This window comes from Linepithema humile, chromosome 2, assembly GCF_040581485.1.
Source record: "Linepithema humile isolate Giens D197 chromosome 2, Lhum_UNIL_v1.0, whole genome shotgun sequence".
NCBI lineage: Eukaryota > Metazoa > Arthropoda > Insecta > Hymenoptera > Formicidae > Linepithema > Linepithema humile.
The window spans coordinates 9,693,798-9,721,209 of record NC_090129.1 but is presented as its reverse complement, the minus strand read 5'-3'; the positions used below and the strand labels follow the sequence as shown (position 1 = coordinate 9,721,209).

Sequence of the window (27,412 nt, the reverse complement as noted above, 5' to 3'; positions counted from 1 at the left end):
ATGTAATTACTAATTATTACTCGCAAACGCGCATTTTTGTTAAATAAATATGTAAAATACTACCATCTCTGTGACAATGATTATCATTTATATAAGTTTGTGATATGTGCATTTTGAAAAATATTTTACGCACTGCTTTCCCACATTAGCATATTAATATTCAACCCTGCGGGAATATAGAGACCAAACACTTACCTGAAATTATTAGAGAAATATTTATAAGCTTCGACAAATGAAGCTTGAATATGCAAATATTTAATTAAATTAATTGATAAAATATTGCATGAAAACATATTCAAGAATCACTAATTAATTGTTATTTTAAATTGTCTGGAATTAATTCTCATTATACATTAACATTATGACAATTCAGCTTTAATATTGCATGCAGCAAACTAGCTATTAATCAACTATTAAGCGCTATTAATTATTAAACATGAAATCATGTAAATAATTTTCAGGAAAGGATGTATTATCAATGCAAATTGAAATGCGTATTCTCAAAGCGTTGAAAGAACATGATATCTCTGTATAGACGGTATGGTGTAAACAACGTATATGTATTTTTATTTCAGATAAATATCTCAACATTGAACATTGACTAATGTATATGTATAAGTACATCGTTTACTCGTTTACGTCGCAATGGTAGTCCGATATAATTCGTTAATATATTCATATACTTCTCTACCTATCACTGGTCTACGGGTCCGTTACAAACTATCTGATCGCTTAATATCGATTATACGCAATAATGATTTTTATTCTCTTACGTAATATCTTAATCATCCCTGTATGCGTTTATTTATTTTTTTTTTTTTTTAATTAATTCGCGATAATCTGTCTCTTATCTACCGATGGATCGTCGTTGTAATCGCGTCGACGATCGTTACATCGTGTACGTAACGTTTACCCACTAATTAACTATTTTTATCACAATTACGGTATTATTATTAAAGCCGTTAGAGCGCCACGAACTTTGCCGGAACACTTTGATGATTCGTTTGTCTGCATATGAGAATAATTATCAGAGATAATCATCTGCACGCGCTTGTTTAGCGGAGCGTTACGTAATTTATTTTCGTTTATCCTCAGCAGAAATTTTGCCACAGGCTCAGATAACTAAATGTTGACGATAAAACAATGCGGTTATCGTATATAAAGTCTTAAATTACAATCAGGCAACGGAACTTTGAGTTCTAATCAATTTTTAATACTACGAAACTTTTTTTTTTGACATGAGCTTAAAAGAATTAAGCTTATTATATTTTTCATTGAATATTTCCATTGATTTAACTAAATCTTCTTTGAACAGTTAGCAAAATGCTTAATGTCAAAAATCAAAAAATTATATCAATATCTTCGCAAATTTTTGTTAAGCGCAAGTCCTTCCGGAGTACAAATTTCTGAAAGGCGTTGTTTTGTAATTATATAACATTAACGCCCATAACATTTCCTGTCGCTGTTCTTATATTCCACCTTTTAATATATTGCTAATATAATATGCAATTCGGACAATGCTTTCAGGCCATCAATCAATAAGCGATCAGTGAAATCGGTATCAAAGTTCCCCCGAGTTTGCCGAATTGCTGGCGCTCGATCGGCGAGCGCAATGTCTAACATGTCGTTTTGGATCACTTTCTTGGCGCTTTTCGATAAACGCTGCTATTATCTAATTAATTAACAGTACCGCTTATTGCTGCTGTTTCGTGCATTGACTTGAAGGTGACGCGCTTCTGAGAACGAACAAAGCTGCGTGATCCGCGAACTGACTCAATTAAAAAATCATAAAGTATTAGAAATTAAAAAAATATACGAACTTAAACAAATGTAAAGAAAAAAATTACAGTGAAAATATATTTGTTAAAATTAGAATATTTTTTAAAATCCAAAATTAAACATTAGCTTCACAATTGTTGAACTTTTCCATTTCTTCCTATAGCTAATTATTTATTTCAATAAACTTAAACAAAAGACATCCGCTTTTTATTTATCTTTACAAAAGATAGAGGAACTGAAAACTCAGGATCAAACGGAAATAAAGATAGGCGTAGAAACAAAATAATCCATGGATTTATTAAAAATAACACAGAAGTTCGAAATGACACAACAAATCAGAACAATAAGCCGCGCTAACGGATTAAGACGTCTGACGACTATTATAGCGTATCACAATCGCGGGAATCGTTGCTCGAGGATCGATCGCGCATCTCGCCCGATCTCGATCCTCGAAAAAACTCCCTCGACGATATTGCCAATGGTATCAAGGAAAACTTCGCGTCACGTGGATCACGATTTTCAATCACTGTTCGACTCGCGCTTTGCGAGACATACGCGTGAACACGCACATTCCTACTTATTAATCTATTATTGCATAAATATGTGTCACTAGCCGCTCAGCGGAAACATTTTTCGTCGCAGAGGTCACCGTTACTCTAAGAATTATAGTGCGTGCAAATTGTATTCACCTTCCACCCATTTATCGAACTAAAGACCAAACCCTAGAAAAGCATTGAAAACAGAACGTACATAATTTGTCAAACGATTAATGATGCTTGTTAATTCCTGGAAGGATAAAAAAAAAAGACGTTTTTCGAGGATTCCTCCAAAGAGAATATTAAATGAGGACAAATAGAGAATAAGAAAATTGCTAAGTGTATAAATTTTGTAAATAGACACAATTTTTCATCGCACAGAATAATTCGCGCTTTATAATTGCTGCGATTAGAATCTCTGTCGTGACGTAAATTAAGTTGAAATGAATATTTACAGCGAATTAAAAGTATTACCACGTGACGCTATGTTTCCTGATGAATAGCACCTTCGGAAATCTCTTTAGAAACTCGCGTGCGATCTCTCATCCTCCAAACAAAAAAAATCAACAATCGGAGCTGTCGCGATTTCTCGAAGAACTTTCTGAAATCTATTCACCGATGCTATGAGTATGAAATAATCTATGAAGGTTTCAAATACCCTAAAAACGTGTAAGAAAATTCTGACCGGCTCTCTTCACCTCAAACGCAAAGTTTTTGTTCGGAGAACTCCTCGTTTCTGCCTTTTACACGAACATTAGCATATAAATACATAAATAATAGAGATATGTAAATAAAATTTGTAACGTCAAAACAAATATCGTAAGAATTTCATTTACATAAATATAAATTCATGTGGTTACCACACGCAACGGGTCTCTCCGCCAGCCTTTCTCTTACACTCTGTAAGTATAATAAACTCTATCATTTAGGGTTAACGTTTAACGTATAAGGTCCGACAAAAACAAACGTCCATCTCCAGGATGACTTACTTATCGTGAATTGCGTATCTAAATAAATATTAACAAATCGGCTTTCTCGCTATCGTTTCTTTTCACAGCTTCTAGGGACTACGCGTTACCTACGGGATAAAGCGTTCGATGTGTTTCGTTTACGCGGTAAGAGTTGCGATTATCATTGGGCAAATTGCTCATAATTAGTGTTGCGCGCGTGTATAAGCGAGATATGTAGTGCCAAACTGGTGTGAATTAACAACGTCACTTGTTAAATTAACTGATTCAACAGTGACACAACGGCGATTCACTTCCAATGTGACCGTGATTTTCGTAAATAATTTCGACGCGATGTCGTGGCGTCGAAAATCTCGACACTCTCTTCATCTCATACACTAATATCACTCACATTCAATGTCACTGTTTAACTGTTTCAAAAAAATATAACGCGCGAGAGCCAAGTGCAAAGTAGACTGAGCGAATAAGCTAATACTCGCGAACGCAAAGTTGCAAGAGTGATTGGAAAAAAACGCACACAAACCGCAATAGAAAATCGAACTCGACTCCTCCGAGATTACTTCGCCGGCCCGTAGTAAAGCGATTAAAAACTACCAAATCACGCAGCGTCGTTCGACTTAGCGGCATCACTTTCCCTACTACGTTTAGGGATGCTCACTACTCACTACGATTAAAAGAAACAAAAGCGCACGATGAGTGAAACAAATCTTCGGACATCCCTTCGACGTTTCTTCCTCAATTTTCGTCGGATGTTCTTTCGAACTTTTTTCGTTCTGACGTTTAGGCGAATGATCGTTTAAAATAACGTGTTCGTTAAAAGACATGAAGCATAATTGATGAGTAATTGATTGGTCTACAATTCGCGAGAAAAATCTTTTGCTTCGATTATCGTGCACTTTTGTTCGTCCAAGTATTTCGATTAGCGTTCACTTGCCTACAAAGCACACTGACGCTGGGAATTCGAGACGCCACCCAAGAATTTATCAATCCCACAAAATTCTGCTCCCTACTTCGGGTGTCGCCACGGCGATGAGAAGAATTTTCTCGTCCCGCGACGATGTGACCAATCTGGATTCCCATCGTCAGGTGCGAATCAGAACAATACGGTGTCTCTATCCCTTATGATTAATTCGCTAGTTAAATAAATCTACCTATGCTTACGCGTTAATTGTATTACCTATTATTATAAGGCATGGAGTATGTCACTTGTCCAGTCAACCCTCTCTCTTCGCTTCCCCCCCCTCTCTCTCTCTCTCTCTCTCTCTCTTCCCACCTTGCACACGTTCGCGTCTCACGCTCGTTTAACTCCATCGTTCGATACCCTTTTTTGTTTTTTTTGTTTTTTTTCCTTTAAATCTATTTCGCGAACTATCTATACGTGTAAGTGTCGTAACGATTCCGTTTCTTTAATATTCTTCGTTGGAAACTAGTTTTTTTTTTTTTTTTGTTTACGGTATGCTTAGTATACAGGTAAGTATGCACACGCTACTCTCCCGTGATCCGAAAAGAGAAGTGGACTCCGAGATTTTGCACGCCTCGTTGGCACGGGTGTTTTTATCTGAAACTTTATTTATCAAAGTGCTCTGTGTTTTATTTTATGTTTGTTTCAATTTTTTGGCCAAAGTCCTCGCGTGAATTCGTCTCTCGTTGAAAATTTCGCTTCGTTCGAAAGTCCGATCTGCGCGGCCAGCGAAACGGACAGGCTTTGCCGTTTGTTTCCACCTTCACAATTTGCGCACGAGGTCCATTCTCTGTTCAGAGCAATACGCTAATCGTATTAATAGTCGTAGGCGCTTAGTAATACGAGGGGCTCCGCTCGCGAGAGGAACTCCCTCTCCTCACAGTGTTTCAATCGTCGTAATTGTATCTCGTTACTTTGTAATCGTATAACATTCGGTTACTATTTACAAGCTTCATCTACTGGGGTGACTATGTGAACGATCGAAAAAGTCAAAAAACGTTAGCCATGTACCTCTACGTTGTCGGTTTGCGTGCTTCGTAATGTAACGCGTGTGTAGCATACGCAAGGATACAGAATGGCGATTCGGCTGATCGCGAAATCGGTAAAAGAACGTTACATTTGTGAAGAAAAGCACGAAGTCGAGAATAGAACTCTCTAGAATTGATAGTGCAGGCTCAAGAATAAACTGCTGAAGTAAACGTGAAACTCGATAAAACGATATAAAAACAAATTAGTTGCAAGAATAATGTCTTACTTTTCTCCATATAATTTTAACAATTACACAACATTTCTTACAAACAAACTTCTAATAACGAAATTGCAAAATTTATTTTTGACAACGCCAATCACTATCTCAATTTCAAGTGATCGTGGAGAGACTCGCTCTAATCAATTCGCGGAAATAAAAATCCGAAGAAATTGCTTCGGCAAATAATTCCTCGTTGATCACGCGAATTTTCGTGATTTCACAATCCACGTAAAATAAAAACCGATATTATTTCGTCGTAGCGTCTCATCAATGCGCAAATTCGTAAACACGAGAGCTTGCTGCGTGACCGAGTGTACGTGTAGATATGGGTGTATGTACGTTACGCGATGTGCATGCATGAATATATGTATATATACACACGCGTCGTCACTTCGAGCGCGTTTCTGCAACAGACTGTAGTGAGTATCGTAATTAAGGCCGATTCAGCGTTTCCCGCTTGCTTCTCTTTGAACGACATATACATACACATATATATATCGCATATTATTAAATCAAGTACATTAATAGAATCATATTAAATTAAATATTTTTTTTCGGTTTTTTAACCCATACACGACTAAATAAAAAGAGAACTAAATTATAGAAATAAAATGTAATTTCACTAATAGACTTAACGATAAAAAAGAAAAACATTGTCTCGATCGAATCTATTTGGATTATAAGTAACATTAGGCCAGCAATATAAGGACTCATTTTAGGCTGTTCGATTAATTGTCATTAAGCAATAACAAATCACACTACAACATTTTGCTCAATTCCCCTCTTTAAATCAAATATTAATTGCACTCGCAAAGAAACTGTATCGAAATAACGACAATAAACGCGACAATTAATGTCTTCACGTTTCGAAAGTGTACTTCCTCCGCCTTCGTTGCTGACAACGAAAGCAGGCAATCTGAACCGGGCTTAATCAATCGACCAATTTCATAAGTAAATTGCAATCGCAGATAACAATCTGTTCGGACGAAAAGAAAATTGATAAAACCTCTGTACTTTAGATAGAAGACAATTTTGCACGATCACACTTATTATCGAACCGCTTCTGTATATCTGTAATAATCAGATCGACGTAAGATGCGATCGTGCGAGAACACTTTGAACGCTTTACGTCACATATCGTCATACATATCGACGTTATACATATCGTCATTAAAATCTGCATGCACTCATGTTCATCCTTCGCTGTGATTCTTTCTTCTTTCTTTTTTTTTTTTTTTTATTTTTTTGCATTTTCGAAACGCTTTTTATAGGCCGGCCTCTCCATGCCGCGCGCGCGAACCTTTATAAAAATCATATAGTATATATATCACCAAATCAACAAATAAATATCCTAAATATATTAAATATGTGTAATATATATATGCAATATGCTCTCCCAACAAATAATATATAAGTTCATCTATTTCGTTAATAATATATATTCAATATAGTAATATATATTACTATATATTTATAATATATATTTATATTATTTTTTATTATTTATATATATTATATTTATATATTTATATATATATATATTAGGCATACTCTATGTGAAAGTCTACCCTTGTATCCCGGTAGGATCGGAAATGGTCGCTCCGATCCGCTATTTTTTAATAACATTTCTTTTTCTTTTTTTTCTTTATTAATATTGCCTTCTCACTATTTATCACTCGCCTTCGCTCTGGAAGGGTGCGTTCTCTTTCATTAGAGCCACACGGATCTCCCCTTCGCATGTGGTCGTAGCTCACAGCCAAAACCAAATAAATCCTCCTAGTTGATTAGAATGTCGCGTAGAATCGTCCCTTTGTGCCGCGTCTTGATCCGCTTTTCCGTCAACGTCTCCTCCTTTCTCTTTTTTCCATGTCGCGCATCGTTACGTTATGAACGCAACGTTATTGCACGGACAAAAAGAAATGCACAATTTTCTAGATTGTCCTTGACAAACAAAAACAAGCAACAAAAAAACACGCGCGCGCACGAAGGAACGATTTGCTCCGACAAAAACGTAGCCATATAATAATCCCACATCGCGCTTCGCTACGTCGAGTTCTTATATACGTAATAGACCTCTCATCGCGTAATAGCTCGATGCTGATGATACATTCTCTTCTCATCTTACTCAAAGCGTGTAAAGCTTTCGGAAGCTGTTTGCCGCGCTATTTATGTATACCGATAATTTCAATCACTACGAAAACGACCGGCAGCTTCTGAAAATGACACTCGGAGCAGAATGCTTTCCGTATAATGTGCCTGATCTTGCATCGCGGATACAAGATTCACCAAGCAATTCGCAAATTTATTTCCACCTTTCTTGAATTTTCCTCTCCAAAGCAATGCGCCTCTTATTATTCCCCGCGAGCTTTCGTCGTACGTTCTACCGAACAAACTTATCTACCGTGCTTGTGCTTCGTAAAACATTCTCGGTGTATCTTTCGTTACTTTATTTTCTTATAGAACGTTCTAGGAAAAAAAAAATCTACCATTTTCCGCCATTAAAATTACCGCGATTTTCATGGCAAACGAGCGAAAATAAAGTGAACGAATGTCGAATATCTCATCGTATCGCGTGTATTACCGTGCGCGGTAAAACCATTAGAAATCTCTCAGCTCTTTTTTTACGTCAAACCTTGTCCGCCGTCCTGCCCCTTAGATCTTCTCGATCGGTGTCGCCGGTTGAAACCGCAACTTGATGAACGAGGTCGCCGCCGTTCCCAGGGTGGAGTGAAACGCGTCGCGAAGCGCGTGCAAAGGTATCAGCATTTCGACACCCGACGCGTGGGACGGCGAGTCGCTCTTGCGCCCTTCGTCACGGTTGCGCTGCGGTTGACGCTCGTCGACGCACCGCTCCTTATTACTATCATTATCATGATGGTAATTGTGATCGTGCTGACTCTGCGAGCGCTGTGGCGAGCTGACCGTATCGGATGAAGGGTGCGGCAGGACGCGACGGGATTGAGAAGCAGGCTGCAACCTGCACGCACCCTGTGCCCCCTCTCACTTGTCTTCGGGCTCGCCCCGCGGTGATGTATCCGTGTCCTGTCTATCGCTGTAATTGAAATGCGAGAGAAATATGAAAAGACGGAATCTTGAAGTTTTCAACGGTCGAACAGGATCGCCGAGGCTCACCATATGTATCGTATAGACTTCATCTTCAGGGCGGTGGAGTTCTCCTTGCACTTGTACGCTAAAACCTGCTTAACACTGCTGACGTCCACCGACGGAAATCTCGATGTCACGTAAGCTGTAACAGCAAATGTGGAAAACTAATTAGTCTTTGAGAGAGAGAGAGAGAGAGAGAGAGAGAGAGAAAAGAACGTGCAAACTCGTCTGGATTGGTGCAATTAGAAAAGGAGCGTCTTGTTTAATGTGCGCTTTGAAATTTCATCGAGTACTTACATATAATAGCTTGAACCTTAGCCTTGTCAAGAGCAGGCTTCACAGGACGTTCGGTAGCTGTGCCGGCACGGCTCCAACGTTGACCGGTGACGGAGCATGTCGCCAACTCCGTCGGGCTGAACAATATCGCGGCTAATCCACGCGTCAACTTGCGATAATCGCTCCATTTGACGGCCCTCAGTTGCTCCTCGCAAACAGCTATTCCCTCGCCCAGATGGACCTAACGCACAAAACAAGAGCATGCTGAAATTATATACAGAACTGCAACGTGAAACTTGTGCTTTTTAAAGCAAATGGAAAAAAATGTAGAGGATAAAACTTTGAAAAATTAAAGGTAGAAAATATTCGTGGAAAAAAAAAAAACAAGAAAAAAGTGTCTGGAAAATAGAATTAAATATATTTTGTACGGGTTACGCGTAGTTAAAAGTTGTGAAATTCGTGACACTGACCACACCATCCGAGGAGGATTCCTCGAATCCGGTGCGATAGGCAGGCATCGCAGCTGGCGGGGTCGTTCTCATGTCCAAGGGCAGCCAGTCGTTTCTGGAGGGCGAATTTCTGTGAACGGACGGCGAGGAGTGCTTGCCACCTCTGGTTCCGAGTCGCGGCCTACCGCGACGTATTCTTCGCGCTGTAATCATTCATCGTGAAGAGGCGTTTAATTTCGCGCTTCCGAGTCTCGAAGGGAAGGAAAAATAGTTAAGCAACTTCACCTGTTATTACGTGTAGTTATCTTTGCAACGCACACTCGGCGATACGAAAGGATCGCTAACTCTATGATCAGTAAAGCTACATTTGTTGTGAAAAAAAATTCGCAAATAATATCTTTTCACAATAACGGATGTGTGTAGGTATAAATAATAAAGGAAGCATCTAGATGGTTTGACAACGAACACAGAACGAGGTGTCTTCAGCTGATGAAATTTTTCTGGGTCAACCGAAATGACACGAGTAGAGACTTTTCTCCGGAGAATATGTTTATTCCGTTTGTACAAAAAATGACAACTCATCTTCACTCAATTCAATATAGTATTTCAAGCTACGTGATATCTTAAAAAAATTACAGGAATGATTGTACGCATAAAATGAATTGCTTTCGCCAAATTGTTGTTGCTGTTGAAGCGACGCAAGTCGCTTTTCCATGAATATTTTAATTATTTTCATGCAACAATTTTTAATCGATCGCTGTTGATGTAATACATGTGGAAATCAAATTACTATGCAAAACACTGTCAACTTTCCATCAAACTGTTTATAGTCACAGAGACTTAGCTTCCTACGAAAATCATCATCTTGCGAGAATCCACCGTTCGTCTTCTTCACGAGTTTAATCGACAACCCTCTCTCCTAATCAACCTCCCCCCGAATAATCGATACTATAAACTCCCTATCCAAGAATCGTGTGATATTAACATCAAGAACGACAGTTAAAATGTTCATGCTCGCACCGACGTTTTCGCGTCGACGTTCGATCTTCAATGAGGAGAACCCAATCGGTTCACCGGTCCATCCGACATTGAAGCCCCGAGAATATTATCGCAACGGTATCTCCTGGCTAGGCGCTCGGAGAGGCGTTCTCGCGAGAGACGAGTCGACCCAACTGACGGACTAGTCGAGGCTGTCGACGACTCGACGTCTCCCGGCTACAGGCCTCCGACGGAGGAAGAGGAGGCGTCGAGGATCGGCGATGGCTATGGCACCATGGCTTTCCGCTGCAGCGACGTCAGCGCGAGGAGGTCGGGGGCGGTCGCGTGGGCCGTACGGAGGTGTCTGCGTAGATTGCTGTTGTTGCTGTAGACGCGGGCGCAGCGCGGGCAAGGCCGCGGGGTATCCCAAGTGCAGACCGGCTCCGCGGCGCCGGGCACACTCGATATCATTAACGACGCCGACGGCGATCCCGCTCCCTCCGTGCCGATGCCCGCGGCTGCAACACACCAGCCGACCAATCTAGATTAGTTCCTCCATCAATCCATCCGTCGCGTGCAGCCAACAATCACCCTCCTCCACCTCCGCTTCCTTCTCACTCATCTCTCTCTTTTCTCCCTCAATATCTTCTCCATTTTTTTTTTTTTTTTTTTTTATTATTCTCCCACTTCTCGCCCCATCTAATTCATCTCAGACAATTACAACATCAAAATATCTTGAGGTGATGCGCGGAAACGCAAGTCCCTTAAATCGAAGAGGCAGTTAAGGATATACTCATAGAACATCATTTTCTCCGGATATCGTCATCGCGTCCCTTTACGTCGGCAATTACGCAGCTCGACGTATATATTTTAACTCGTGTGCTCGTGTGTTTCAAAGTATGTAGACATCGATAGGTGTGTCAGTAGTGTGGAGTAGATTCATTGCGATGCAAATTGATTGTCGTGTGCGATCTCGTAAAAATAACGTAATACATGTATATTCCGTACAAATGTGAATTACTTTATTCAAATGTATCGTTTGACAAAATTTTGGGTACAGAACGAATCGCTACGACGGGGATACTGCGCTAAGCCAGACGGAAAGTCTCATACCCCGCGGTTACAATAACAGGAATTTGTGTTCGTCGCCGAGAAAGTCCGCGGTGGTCTCTCTTTTTTTTTCTCTCTCTCTCTCTCTCTCTCTCTTTCTCTCTTTTGAATTTTCGAACGTACAAAAACACGAAACGCAAAATAGGAACATCGCACTATTATCGTAGGATTATGCTTAGTATCGTATTTGCGGGAATTTGCGAGAAACTCATATCGATCGAATACGATGACGACCTCGTCGTATTGCAATTAAATAATGAGACTCGCGTGTCATTTATGCGTCGCAAAAGTGGGGTGAGGGGTGGGGGGGGGGGGGGGTGAGGAGAAAGCACACTTGATTACAGATCTATTGATGCTACTTGATGCACCTGTCACTAGCGAAATTAACGCACGTTGAATACATGTAGGTTTCTATACGTGCTTGCGGCCTCGACAGAGCCGCGTGATCCTTCGCAAGCTTTTTTTTCTCAATTAACCATTTGTGCATTTTAGGAACAGTTTTTTTCTTTTTTTTGTTACTTTAGAAAAATATAATTTGATGTCGATGCTAATAAATAGGATTGAGCTGATCAGCCAATTAATAAGTTAATTTTTTTATCTAAAGGTGAACGGCTCGATCTTTTTCGTTCGTGTTTAATTTTTAACTCCTAGTTCGCGACAATAAATAATGATTATATACCAATAGTAATTGAAATTTTCTGATTTATGCCACGCGGAACGATTATTTTATAAATAATGCGTTAGATTGATATATACGTATATAGGTATTAATACGCAATTAACGTATCTCAGCGGGAATAATCAAAGTAAATTAAATCATCCTACTATATAAAGAATGGACGGCGACACATAATACTACTCATCTTTGAAACATCTTTCAAACATCACATTTGCATGTCGCAAACTGCGACTCTTGGAATATCTATTTTAAATGTTTCTCTTACAGTCTCATGATAACGATTATGTTAGAACTTAAAAAATAAAAAAAAAGCTATTATAGCGAAAGATAGCCTCTTCCGATTAGAACTCAATTCTTCGAATAATCACAATAGTCAGGATTTTTCTCGCTAATCGCTGCCTCGCGAGTGATCGCAAAAATCGCGCAAGAATGTCAAGAATGGATTAGATCGCTCGTGGCACTTATCATGCACAAAGGTTCAGATCTTGCTCCGGATTATTAATTCTTGATAAATTAAGTGCAGCGTATGTGCAGTAAATTGCAAGCGCACTCGATGCAAGCTCAACGACGCTTAAGCTACTTATAGTGTTGGGCCTCGGATACATGCGCATGAATGCAGTTTTTGTATATGTAGTAGCTACGCCTATAAATATTTCCGACAAGATAATAAGTCTGCTAACGTGTGAAGTAAGAAAAGTATAAGTGAATAAAATGACATCAGCATAGGAAAATATTCAGTGATTACATCTGAAAATCATATCAGCATCGCCTATGCATTTACGCAATTTACGTATAAACATTGATCAAAATTATATATCACATTATTACGAGTAAAAATTAGATATATTAGTATAAAATATTCTTACAACCGCGCCAAAAAAATGCAATCACTTCTCGACAAAGTTCGATGACAGCAAACTTGTAAAAGTATAAAAATGTTCCGTAATAAAAAAGCGTTCAAGTAAATTTCAAGTATGTGCACATGTATCCAAATACTGTCAATTCACTTTGCGCCCATCACCGACTACTAGTCAGTTAAATATAACGCAGTGCCGCATTAGTTAGAATAAATAAATTATCGTGGCGTATCAAATCTCAAGGAGAAAATATCGCGGAAACATTAGCCGAAAGTAAAAATGTACATCTTTCGATAAATGCCGCGTTATGAATTCAAGTTCTTATTTTTTTTTTGTTTTTTTGTTTTTTTGATGCAGAGCTCATTCTGTCCAGATAATTGCTTATTGAAGAAAAGAAAGTCTGTATCTCGAAGCGTAAATCAGATAGTTTGCACTTTCTTCTGCCAACCTCCGTTAAGCCAATAACAAGTCACTTTCATAGAGCTCACAGCTCAGCCTAAAAAGAGCACTTTATCGATTTTTCTTTTATTCTATCGATTTTGTCACTACATAATTACTATACCTAGCAAGTGCCCTGATAAGAATTAACAAGAACACATCTGTTCTCGATCGTTAAATTTGTATTCTGCTTGCATAAAAATCATCACGCTGCAGTGAAAAGTTTATCTGAATGTCTGAAAAAAACCGAATAAACCAAAGATCCCAATCTTCTATTATATCATTTGAGATTTAAATGTAAATTATCATTAAACGTCTCGAAAAATTTTTACTTAACGCATTTTAGAAAAACAATAAAATTTTACCCTTCTAACTTACAGCAAATTTTTTATTTATGATCTTGGAATTTCTATCAGGAACGTCGATAGGTTGTCTTTCGCACACGCGATATTTCTTTCTTTTCTTTTTTTTCACGCGTGACGAAGAGAGGCGTTCACGAAGCCGGTATGAATTTTCTCATCAATTATCTGCTCAGAAATTCCGCCAAGTACAAGCTACTGTACTTCACTTTCCGTTTTCCTGTTATCTTTCTTATACGTCTTAATACAGTACATACCGCGCACACACACTCACGCTCATCGAAAATCAGTCGTATGTATACTTTTGCAATGTGATTGCCGTTACATATAATTATACGTGGATAGCACGAGACGTTATTGACCTGCCCGTTTACTTAGAGGATAACTTACTTCAGATACGCCATGATTTGAATAAATATCGTACTTAAATATTAGCGTGTGACTACTTCAGAAGCGAATATTCGTATCCTCGATACAGTTGCATTGGAAAAATTGCCGCTATTTACATCGAAAATTTCGCATTTTTGCCCCTCTCGCGCATACTAAAGTCTAGCTCTATCTTAAGCTTATATACTTTTGAAAAAGTACGCTCATAAAGGATCGACACGTCGACCGAGAACTGAATTTACATAAAAAATTATGTCGAATATATTGCGTTAAAAAATGCGGTTTCTCATTCGAACGAAGATGTCACGGTGCATTTTCATTCTTTTTTTCTTGCATTTGCACCGTGAATATTTCCAATTTCAATAGCGTCTTTTTTTCTCAAAACTTTTTTCGCCCTCAAAATATCTTAATAAATCTTACATAACGTAACATAAAAATTTATTTTTAAAATTATTAGTACAATTTTTAATCGCAGAATAATAATGACAACAAAATGATAAAAAATATTAAGTACTACATACTTTTGCACACTGGGCTTGTATCCTTAAAATACAACAAATGTATCGATTGAAAATATATCTAATCAGAAATATATAATCCTAAAAACATTGTACAAAATATTTTCAAGAAAATTTTAATACTGCATATCTGCATATCTTTGAATTACAGATAACAAACTAATAGTAAAAAATTTTTCTCACAAGTCTAACAAATTATTATACACATTCAATGTATAATTTCTTTTTTAAATGACTAGATCAAATTCTTTATTTCGTCAATCAAATTGAAGCTGCAAAGTCCACTTTTCGCAATATTGCGTGCGTAAGGTATCCATCGTTCAAAAGAGAAACCGTATATTACCTTGAATCCAGGTAATATTTCCCTACAGCTATGCCTATATTAATAACAACTAGCGATCGAATACACGAGTTACTTTTTTTTTGTGACGCGCATACAAATTACATAATAATTTACAATATATACAACACATAATTGAACGCGCTAAAAGATATTGGTTTTTTTTTTATGATTAAGAAAAGCGACGCACGCCGAGACGTGCGGCGCGAAGAACGAAAAATTGACATCCTTTTGAACATAAAGCATCCACGAGACAACAGACGCATACATGCGTCTAAATGCATATGAAATTAACGACGGTAATAATAGTAATTGTAGTAGGAGAGTAGTAATAGTAGTAGTAATAGTAAGTAGTAGTAGGTAGTAGTAGTAGTAGTATTGATAGTGGTAATAATAGCGGTAGTAGTTATCGTAATAGCAATAATAATCGTAACAACGCATGATACAAATGCTAAATCGCAGTAGGATAAAGTTAAAACTTATTATCGCAGACAAAAGATTACTTTTCCTGTGAGCTTTCTGTACCTACTCATCGAGTTCTTTTGGAAAAATGGCAAGTACTGTTCGTATTTCATCACAAAGATATACCTCTTGCGACACGCGATGCGTGTCGTTAATATACCTTTTCATTTAATATACGGTAAAATTGTATTGTGTTAGACCCAAAAATACTATGCGGAATTCATTGCGAGTTTTCATCTATTAGCTGCAAGTGTGCTCGTCCGATGAATAAAACCGTCGTTTTATTTCTGTTTTATTTTTTTTTTTTTCTGTTTTTGTTTTTTTGCCCCCTGCTGTCTCCGTGCTGCGGATTGCGGAATGTACGCACACACCATTTGAATTCGTAAATATAATCGCAATTATAACAGTGAGTGTTCGGAATTGTATTGTGATATTAGCTAGGTAACCGGTTTTTAATGCCCAGCGAAGTCCGGCCTGTCAAATGATGCTTACTATTATGTGACATTCTGTAACACATCACTCTGATATACACAGTATATGGATCTCAGGCAAAGGATCGAGCAGTTACGAAAAATACTAAAAGCAGACGTTAAAAAGGTGACAACTCTTACAAAGAATATTATATGTAAGTCTGACGGAGAAAAGAAAAACAAGCTAAGTAGAACAATGAACGTGATATTCTGTTAAGTAATGCAGGAAAAATATCCACATTTCCTGTTCTACAAGACACTGTATTGTATAGCACTTGCGAATTGAATTTTCAACCGATTAAACACGTGGCATTGCGATAAGTGATGTAACGATAAAAGTGCATTATTATTCTGAGATATTAATCTGCACCTGGTGGGAAGCTGAATGAAATCTGTGTATGATCCGAAGCCTGAGAGTTGATGAATGTAACACCGCTTGGCAAATGTATAACAATATTATAATATGATATGCAACATTTATAATCTAATCTTATTTCGGTACTAATTGTCAGTTGTGCTGGGCATCCATTCATATCGTAAACAAAAGTTTCGAATGTACATTCGTAGTACATTTAACTTGTAAAAAAACATTGCAATCACTTACCAATGTAATAACAGATAATAAAAACCGTTTGTATAATATCGGCAATCTGTGTTTGGTTGCAGTCGTTGCAACTTCCCAGTACTATTGTAAATTGTTGTATGTAAATATATTATAATATATAGCTGCATCTGTTTAGTAATTTGATTGTATGTGAGGTAAGGAGCCTGTCATATGAATGGTACGACTTAAAAAGTTACGATTCTAGGGAACATACTCTGTGCCCCCATTTCCTAGAATCGCCATCATATAAATCGTACTTATGGAACTATTGTCATCTGTAAAATATAATATAAAAGATCCTGAGTTGTACTGTGTGGTACTATGGCTATGGAATTGTATGGCAGATATCTATGCTGGCTTACTTTTATAGAAGTTTAAAAGCAGAGACGTCCCGTCAAAAATGATACAAGCGAATTAAGCGATGTGGATAATCAATCCAAGAGTTTTATCTCATCAGACAACCGAAAGTAACACTATTATAATATTACAAATTGTATTATATATAATTATAATATTATAATTGTTGTATTAAAATTTGTAACGTCAAAAATGCTAATTTTACAAAAATATCTTATTAAGAAAAAACGCATAATCATTGCCAGAAAAGCTTTATATGTCCTGTAAAAGATACTATAGCGTTTCTTTTGCAAAGTTGCTACTATATATATATATAAACTTTGTGTCTGTACGAAACACTACTATGTCTTTTAACATATCGATGCTTATTAATATTAATTTTTAAAAACTTCTCTCCGAAAAAAAATTGACAAATTTGAAATTGAATAAACTGTAAAATAGTTTGAAAATACCTAAACGTGAATGTTGTATCTAAAACTGAACTCCACGACAAGAATTCCTCGACAAAAATAGTGAAATAAATATCTTTACGCTGTTTTCGTAAACACAACGTACAACTGAGGCAAAATACTTGAAAAACAAACTTTCCTACGAGTATGCTTGCACGCAAGAAACCAGCAGAGACATTGCCTTCTTATTATATATTGTTAAATTCAATCTGCTGCATTATTGCGATCACGGTCTGTTGATAACTGTTAATAATAAATATTATTACTCTGTTGAGCTGTCAATTGGCTGTATATTGCAATGTATGCATGTGAAAAATATATCATGTATGAGCTATGTCATTGCACATTGCGTTGCAATAATAAAGTAAATATAATCCTCTGTAAGAATATAATATTGTTGTAAATATCTGTAGTCTGTATAACACTGTATAGCATTAAATAAAACAACAAGTATCCGGCTGCAGAATTATCAGTACGAGGTGGGATGGCTGCTCCACCATCGGCATTTTTTTTTTTTTTTTGTTTAGTCGTTCTCTCCCTCATCAGCGTTCATCTTTACGATGAATAGGCACGGGACTTTATATGTAAACTAGTCTCCCAAACCTATATACATTGTCGACCTTCGTATGAATGATCATTCGAATGATCTGTATAGGCGTCTTATTACGGACGAAAACAATCCAAGTGCACGACCGTCAATCGGATGACTCCCTGTCCCCGCGTGTGTACGCGTGACAAGAATCGCGATATACACGATTGAAACTATTTAAAATTATAAATTACACCCCGCGCGCTCACGCGCGCAGGACCTGATTATTAAATACGGAATCAGCCTTGTGTCGTAACGTTATTTCTATCTACTTGTCGGTCAACTACGTAGATACGTTTCCTATTGAATCACAAGTTCACTAAACAATAAAGATAAACTCGATTCGTTACTATATCACAAAATGATACTGGGCGATAGATTAAAAAATAAATAAATCCTGTACATTAGTGATACGTAGCATCGAATTGCAACATCCCACTAGCAAAATGCTTTGAATCACCAATCTGCGCCACTTCTACCGAATAAGCATTGTCGCCAGCCTGTGCCTGATACGATCTGAGCTTTGGTTCCGCGGTGCTTCCACCACCACTGGCCCCACCCTCCTCGGTGGAGTTCCGAGCGGGCGGGGCAGGTGCTGCTAAAAGCACCTTATTATCCACCTGAGTCTGAGCTTGAATCTGAGCTTGTGTTTGAGCCTGAACTTGTGTCTGTGTTTGAGCCTGAGCTGCTCCCTGAACCTGCGTTTGTCCCTGTCCCTGGACCTGAACCTTAACTTGATGCTGGTAGATCTCTTCCTGACGTTGCCTGTCTGCCACACTGAGTTCGTGGAAACTGACCAGGTGACGCTTCAGGTACAGCTTGGTCTTGAATGGCTTGTTACATAGAGGGCAAGTGACACTCTGAGGGTTGTGGATGAGGCGCATGTGCTGCCGCAGGTTGGACAAGTTACTGTACATGCGGTTGCACACAGGACAGGGGCGTGGGTCCAGCGAGTGCAGTTTACGCAGGTCAGCTGCAACACACACACAACTTGCTCTAACCGGTAGCAGCCCACAGCATTGCACGTTACCACAGCATAGCACCACGCCTTGCCACACCACGTATAATATCAGAATGATACCACCCACCACAGGACAGCAACAACCAGCAAACAACCCTATTTAGTGCTACCCAATTTTTTGCTGCCTGCACGGTACAGTACAAAAAGGTCCCCCGCAAGAGTCATCACTTGCAAGGATGCAATGAGTCAAATATGTTTGGCAGACAAAACAATGGTAATGCAGTAAGAAAAAACATATAGTTTGAAAACAATGGTAAGCATGAATCGATGAGTAATGAGAACCAGTAATTAGTGAAAATCTTGTTTACATGTTTATTGCACATCTTTAATACGTTTCTGGATTAAGTGGCGAAGTATAATACTTCTCGACAAAAAGTTAGACATGTAGACACAGATTCGTGATTTATTTTTCCATGTATGATAGCATGATTCACTATTATGAATTATTTCAAGAGCCAATACAGAGATTTTTGCTAATAATGTAAGATTTGGTTTTTTTATAGCCAAATGAAGAGATTGATCAAAAATTGTCTTAACAATTTTAAAGCAATATTTTAAATACAGCTACACTATGCTACAGAATTTAAAAGTCTAGCACAATTTCGAAGCATAATCAAATTCTATTTAATTTGATGACAAAATTTCTCAACGTACGACATGAAAGACATGGCCACGTTTCATATATCATATTAATTCGAAGCAATATGTACAAGCCAATTCGAAAACTTATCACATGTATGTAAATATGACGTTTGAAATTAGTAAACGAGAAAGCAAACGATTATTCAGACTTCACTAATACCCATCATCTGAGCGTTAACTTTTTAATAAGCAATTATATTTTACACACTAAACGATTTATCAGGATAATCTAGTGTATGTATATGTATGTGTATACATAATATGCATTAATACATGTGAAGCGGGAAAACAAAAGATTATAAAGCATAATGGGATGGGGTTGTTTTTTTTCTTTTTTTTTTTTCGAATATGTACACGCAGGACTTAGTTGTTAATTAAGTTTCCGGGCTATTTCGGTAACGTTCATACAACACAGCTGCTTAACTGCAAACTGCACTCTGTGGACTCAGGCCTGTTAAAGCCTCCGAGTGTCAAATGTCTCCTACCGCCTACCAAGACCTACCGAGCTACACACGAGCTTACCATTTCAAACCATCAAGATTCCTTTCTGCTTCCTTGTTTCTACTCACATTTGACATTTGTGATGTAATGGCTAGGTTGTTGCTGTTTGTAATGGTGCTCGCACTACCAACAAATAGTAAAATGACTCACCTTGCTGCTCCTGATTCAATTCCGTACTCCCATGCGATGGACCTGGCATTCCTCCTTCGACACTCTGGCTCCCTAGAAATATCGATATAAATATTTAGCAATTTAATAAGTTCAACAATCGAAAAAACTAAACTGTGTATTCAAAAAATTTCTTACCAAAATAATAGGATAAATTATTAATTTCTATTTTATTTTCACTTGCAGATAATTACCTTGATAAGACTGTGGATAAGACGGTAGCACTTCCATACCACTATCCAAGCTGAGAAATCCACTGGGTAATGCGTTAGCTTCCGGTTTAGGTGAGCAATCGTCGTCACTGCCATATTCAGGTAATTCTATTTTTGGCTGAAAGTGAAGAATACATAAATTAGAAATGGATATTATAGAAATCGAATCTAATATAGTAATAAAAGTATACCTCAACAATATCGAGATCTTTGTAACAATCGAGCTGAACTTGAGGCTCGATAAGTGGGCGCGAGCGAGGTGCAATGGTAGCGCAAGGCGGCACAGTGGGTACTGGACTAGAAACTGGAGATGAATCACTATTGTTTTTACACAGCCTTTTCAGTGGTGGAGGGCTTGAAGGTGGTGGAGATTTACTGCGTTCATCGTCAAAAGTTGGCGAGATCAAACCGCGACCATTCGATGCGTGGATGTTGTTTGTCTTCAAGTGCTGTAAATCATTGGAAAGTTGCGTATTGTAGCATGCGATGATGCAAACACAAACGTAATGTACTCGCCATAAGCTTATGCCAACAAACCTTTTCGTTGTTGTGCTGATTACTGTGGGAGTCGGTGAGGCCACGGATTTGAAGAGATTCAGCAGTACGCAAAAATGTAGGTAATTCGGCCTGCGAGATATTTACCTCACCAGCGTACATAAATTCCAATAGTGATTGTAGATGTTCAAACTCGACATCCCGCATGAAAATTATCGGATGTTTGCAAGGATTTGTCTGCAAAATAAATCCCGAGTAATTAATTCATCATATACAGACTTATATATGTGTATTATGAAATATTTATTAAAAAAAAGGAAGAGGATTATAAAATCGATAACAAATTATGAAACAAGTCATTAAGTCAATTTTGATTTTTTAATACAAAATACGCATTGTTATATAATTTTCAACTTGATAAGAAATTAATTATATTTATCTCATAACGCCTATTTACCACAGAAAATTTTTAAATGCGTTAATAATATTACATTAATGATAAAATTCCATATATTTAATTTCAGTCTCTCGTCGACGGCTTCATAAATATGCATATCTTTGAAATCCAATATGATTACTTTTTCTGCTTATGATGACTCATATCTAATGGCAGTGTATCATTTAATCATATTTCATCGTATCTCTTTTGAAAAAGAGAGATACACGCAGAGAAACAGCAGAGTAGGATTTCTGTTGCATAATTTCGCGTCCAAAACGCGAGCGGGATTGATTGAACAAACGTATGCGACGAGCTGTCGTTCATTTATCGACTCCCCCTGGCCGACGCGTTAATTGCCCGGCAGCAATTACAGATTTTGTTCGGCGCGGTCGCGAAAGGCCGCGTAGGCGTCCGAGGGGTTGGCGGTGGGCGAAAAAAAAATACATGCATATCGTGACGTAATTCGTGCGCACGAGTACATTTCGCTTTGAAATGGGCCCGAGGCGCGACGAAAAAGATAAGACGTGTAAGAGGTCGTCACGTAAATAGGTATTGTGTAATTTTGGAATTATTCATCGTAAGAGATGAGACGAGGGAAATGCATGTAATATGCGTGTATACAGGCACACACGCGTATCGCGGCAGGGGAAGAGGACGAACGAGCGGCGCGGAGGGGCAGAGAGGGGCGACGGACGAGGGGCGGGGTGGGGAGAGACGAGAGGGGGGAGGGCGGCTGCCGCCGGAGGGCGCGGGGAGAGGGGAAGGATGCGGGCGCAGGGGGACGGTGAGGAATATACGTCTAAGGTGGGGAGCGGGAAGAAAATGGTTTTCTAACCTTGAACAACTCCTTGAAGTAAGGGCTGCACGCGGAAAGGACGACCTTGTGCGCCTGGAGTCGCCTGCCGTCGCACGCGAAGGTAACGTCGACGAAGTCCTCGTCATCTCGCAGCGCCTCGAACTGGCTTGTGATGTTCGCCTGAAAGTTATTCCACCGCAAGCAAAACTGCTGCTGGCTATCCGTCATTCTCTTCACACACTCGACTCCCCTTCAACAACACCTATGATCACACATGTGGGGGCGAACTTAGAATACCATATGCCCGTGGGAAAAACTTAACTCTCTCATTACTGTAAAAATGTAAAATGTAAAAAGTGAATCGATGACTGAAGAGGAAACGTACGATATAAATAATGACAATCGATATCCAGGTTGCCAGCTGTTGGGCAGAAAAATTCTCTAGGCGGTCGAACGGCGGTCGCGCCGCGTGAAAAGCGCGAGAAAACGACGGTACTTGCGGACGTCTATGGAGTAATGCTTCGAGAGACATTTTTTGCAAAAATGTAGCGCATGCATTTCTGGCGCAAAGTTTCCGTTTCCAACGTGACAAACTTTGATTTATACGAATCAAACATTGTCCATCAGTTTTTAAACAAATATAAATTTTGCTTGCGTCAAGTGTGCTATAAAAATGTAGAGGCACAAGTGTTTGGAAGTGTTAGCAAATGTGGAACATGATTAATTTGTTTCTATAATTACTGTCTCATTACTATCATGCAGAATGACAACGTAATTACAATTTTGAACTGCTAATTTTATATAAATGATAAAATTTATATTAAAAGTATTTTGAATGCAGTGCATTCGAAATCAAAGTGGTGCAATCTCAATGAAAGTAAATTCCAATGTTATTGAATCAAAATAACTGTTATGTTTAATCAGAATTATCTCTCTGTTTGTGATAATGAAAATTCGGGTTTATGTAATTTTTTTGTGCAACGCGGATCGAAAATTAAGTTGCGAGAGTTGTATCGGTATCAATACTCGTTTCAAATTCGCGGGCTGCAAGTTACGTCACCCTTGCAACGAATTGTCCCTAGACGCGTCTTTCAGTCATGTAAGCTCGAACAGCGCATGGGCTATTGACGACACGCACTCTCGCGCCGACTGTCGAAACTGATGGCGGACGAAACGGGGTATCGAATTTTCGGAAATAATAAGCTACATGCAACAATGCTTCGATCCCGTTGTACATACATACGTGCATGCGTATTGCGTGATTACGAATACTCTTTCATGGTATATGTGCAATGTAAAATATGGCCGCTTTATCATGGAGACAAAGGTTTGTTATCGGATTGTGTAATAATTAATGCGATATGAATTGTATGTTAAAAAAAGATTTCATTGGGAATTAATAATCAAAAGATAAAAAAAAAGCATTACTGCTTTGGACATTGAAGTCCAAACAATTTGTCTCTTTGAAATATCGACAAGGGCGTGCATATTCTGAAATAAAAATATTTCGAATGCTTATGAGAATACAGATATTTTGTTCGAAAATTTGCAAAAAAGTAAGCGTCATTCAAGAAATTATTAGCAATGAGCATTAATATTGAGCATTCCATCGTTTGATTTACTTTGAATTATCATAATCTTATTCAAAAAAAACATGATTTGAATACGCATATTTAAATATTTGTGCATTATAACCGTTAATTAAGAGTCATTTCTCATCAGTTAATTTAATTGTTGTAAATCTGTTCTGTTTATCTTTTAATCTTGTGTTTAACTTCTCGAACGTCATGAATCAGACACGGAATTGCAATGTTTAAACGTACTTTAAACCACGATGTACAAAGTATCTAGGTACGACACGTGCGAGACGAAAGTGCCTGACTTCAGACGGGAAGAACATAGACGTTGTAAAGTCGTACGGTTGGTCGCGTGCGCATCCTGTAAGGCGCTCGTGGATCCTCGTATAGGCCGTACAATTTTATCCTATATTTAACGCGTGCTTTCGACCCGACCTGGCGTGACGCGTGTGGCCTGGCATCTCTGCGGCTCGTTCGTTCGTCCGCGTGCGTCTCTCGATCCGTTTGTCCCGTGACTCGTTTCGCGTCACACTCGGTCCTGCCTGCGAGAATACGAGAAGTACGCGCGGGAGTGCGGCGCTTACGGAAAATGTCAGTGACGTGACTGCACGCGGCAGCATCGACACACGCATCTCTCTGCATTTTTTTCGAGCAAGAATGTGCGCCAGGCATCGACGCACGGTAAGCAAACAGATCGTCCGCGCGTCCTGTCCTCGGCGATGCAATGCCGTCCTTTTTAACCTAATTCCTTGCCCGTGAGCTCGGCTGAGGTTACTGCGGGAATATGTGATCGATACATTAAAGGAGCACTCGAGCGGCCCCGAGCTCGATCACACGAAAACATCTCGCTGTCCGTTCGCGCATCCGCGAGTATAGTCCACTCGCGGTTCGATGCACGCGTCGCCGATCCGCGACGTCAACAGCTGATCTAATCCTTTGACCGCCACCCGAATCGCTCGCGGACTCTATCGTGCACCCGTCTGCGATACACCAAGGGAGGGGAGGCAGACAGGTGTACTCGGGATAGCATTTAGTGTAATCACGCGCACCTTGTACTTTGCACCGGGTATCTTTTCAAGATATCAGGTTTTTATAACCTATAAGATGATCTACCCAGCCTGTTACAGACGTCGTTTCGCGCTTCACCTCTTTTCTACTATGCACTTTGCTTTATGTTTTTCTTTTTTTTTTTTTTTTGCAACGTTTCCACGTTATACACATTGTTCGATTACACTGTGTAATTTATGACACGATTTATGTAACGCGGATACAGTCACTATGAGAATTCTCACTTACGCATTGTTACACTGATTACTTCTCATACAAAATTTGCATAGTGCTTAAGCAAACTAGATTCTTTTGTCATGTAGAATTTGATGCATAGGATGACAGATGATAAATAGCGAACAACATGATTAATGGCAAAGGACAAATATACATGTAACCATCACGGAAACCTGTCAAACTTCCTTTCATCACAAGATCTCCATGTAGAACTTCCATCTTTATATCAATCTTTATGATGATTCCCTTAATAGTACACATGTAAGCAGATAATGTGAAATCAATAATTATAGAAAAATAGTTTCACTATGAATTAGGAGAAAGAAACTAATATTGTTTTATGATTTCAGTGTCTACACGACTTCTTCCACTGGTGATTGTGGTGGTTTCCCATAGTGGAAACCGAAAACCTTATACTACGTTACGGTGAGTGCTTCGAAACAAACTTATTTCTTAGAAAGTATCTGTATGTTTCATCAGATCTTACAGATATATCAAATTTTAATATCTAGAAATTTTCTGTGTGTGACACAAGTATTTGTACACAAAATTGCGTGGAAAAGTGGTTAAATGCAAAAACTATTCTTCTTAAGATCTTCAATTTTAAAAAAAGTAAGTTTTCGTGCTTTTAAAAATATAAATTCTGATTTTTTTTGATGAAGAAAATCCATTTGATTTAATCTTTATCTGAGAGTGAGTACTGTTAAGGGCGTGTGAATCACATGACAAGGAATGATAGACTCATACCTTTCTGCGACTCCGTCTATTATTCTAAAGCTTCGCGAATGTCGCGGCCATCCAACGGAAGCACCATAGAGCACTGGAAAGACTACATAACTATTGTATCATATCAACCGAGCATTACCTTAATCTTGGTAGGAGTCGGACGGACGGACGGACTTAGCAATGTACAGTCTGTGTAGAAAATGCTTCGATACGATCCAGATGAATGTCGGCTTTGTCACCGCGGTATCCACTTCTTCAGGATTGCTCTGCGATTGAGTCAGTTCACTTTCCGTCTCGTGGCTTCGACATGCCCGCAGCTACTCACTCTAAACAACACATAGTGTTTTACTTTAATAAAAAAAATATATATATAAAAGATCTTGCATATATTATAATACTAACAAATACATACTTATCGTACGTGTAGCGAGTACGCAAATAACGAGTGAATTTAAATTTATTTTACGTACATTATATGAGAATTGTATTTTTCCATTTTTCATATATTGAATTTTGTGCAAATAAGAATAATTTTTTTAAAAAGACGAAAAACGTAAAAACAGAATGTTGATTGACAAGTGTGTAAAAGGAATAATAATTTTTTTATCTCTTACCATGTGCATATGTTGCATCATGTTCCTTGTACGTCACGCATATGAAAAAACTATTTTTACATGTACAGCGTATGATCAAACGAGATTTGCTCGTAAAAAGATTTACTCTAGAACCACGCCTTTCGTATAACTTCCATAAAGTAGGCATCAACGATTGGATACATCTTTCTAGATGAAAAATGTATGCAAATTGTATCAATGTGAAGCATACATAATTAAGAATGTACATACAAAGTCGTTTGACTAGCAATTACGTGATTAGTTGTAAGAATTCTGCAAAAAAGAAATGAGTGTGCAATTTAATGTACTGTGTAGTAAATGATGGGTGAGAAAAAGAGCTTACAAAACTGGTATCAACCGATACAAAATTATTTAAAATTACTTGTTATTAATACTTAAAAAGCGAGATTTAAATCTAAAAAAAACAGATTGATCCTTAAAATTAACCCTTAAAGCCTTTTTAGACGTAATCCGATATTGCACAGATGAGATATTTCGAAAGAATTCTAATGACGTAATCTCAACTTAACTTTGCGAGGATATTTTTGAACGAAGATTTCATTATGCGGCGTTTCATTTCGTCACTTAGGCAGGAAGATGTATAATTTTTTACGATTAAAATTTTCTTTCTCTTTTCCTTCGCCTTCCCTTCTCTCTCGCTTTGTACAAAAAGCGTTTTTAAATCAGATTGTACCGTTTGTTATCGACCAATATCCGAAGATAAGGCAAACTCGTGTTACTTTTACATATCGGCACATCGCGCATCTCGCAGAACTTATCGAGTTATCCGGGCGAAGGATCGAATTTACGACGTCCCGTAGCGCATTTTCGCGCTTTATCGCGTTTGTACGCACTTCTTTCGCACATTCGCGAGTTGCAGTTTCGACAGTTATGAACTTATCTTCGCGGATTCACGCCTGCTCGATTCACGTTGATTGCGACGTTGCAAACTTTTTTCATGTTTAAATTACGTCAGTTGCACGATTGGAGACATATGCATCGACCAGTGATCTTATC

General features: G+C 38.4%; 1 protein-coding gene across 4 annotated transcripts; it reads right to left on the bottom strand.

The window, feature by feature from the left end:
* Window positions 1-541: 541 nt before the first annotated feature.
* LOC105679958 (transcription activator GAGA-like) lies at window positions 542-27,374 on the bottom strand. Of its 4 annotated transcripts, XM_012380303.2 has the most exons (11): window positions 26,396-27,374; window positions 25,921-26,107; window positions 22,234-22,456; window positions 21,002-21,196; window positions 20,656-20,913; window positions 20,447-20,582; window positions 20,235-20,306; window positions 9,345-9,526; window positions 8,896-9,115; window positions 8,626-8,740; window positions 542-8,545 (listed from the first exon to the last, which is right to left on the bottom strand). In XM_012380303.2, the coding sequence occupies exons 3-11, from the start codon at window positions 22,420-22,422 to the stop codon at window positions 8,494-8,496; spliced, it is 1,419 nt and encodes a 472-aa protein (XP_012235726.1). In that variant the 5' UTR covers window positions 22,423-22,456; window positions 25,921-26,107; window positions 26,396-27,374; the 3' UTR covers window positions 542-8,493. The 4 variants fall into 4 exon arrangements, with proteins under 4 accessions (XP_012235726.1, XP_067205170.1, XP_012235728.1 ...); XM_067349069.1 differs by having other exon boundaries at window positions 25,921-27,374; XM_012380305.2 differs by lacking the exons at window positions 25,921-26,107; window positions 26,396-27,374 and adding an exon at window positions 25,803-25,894.
* Window positions 27,375-27,412: the final 38 nt, after the last annotated feature.

Bases quoted from the DNA above. Each gene is read 5' to 3' on its own strand.
- LOC105679958 (XM_067349069.1), bottom strand. From the start codon at position 22,422: ATGACGGATAGCCAGCAGCAGTTTTGCTTGCGGTGGAATAACTTTCAG. The intron at 20,914-21,001 runs GTTTGTTGGCAT...AATGATTTACAG, and splicing joins ATCAGCACAACAACGAAAAG to CACTTGAAGACAAACAACAT. The intron at 9,527-20,234 runs GTGAGTCATTTT...GAATGATTACAG, and splicing joins ATTGAATCAGGAGCAGCAAG to CGCGAAGAATACGTCGCGGT.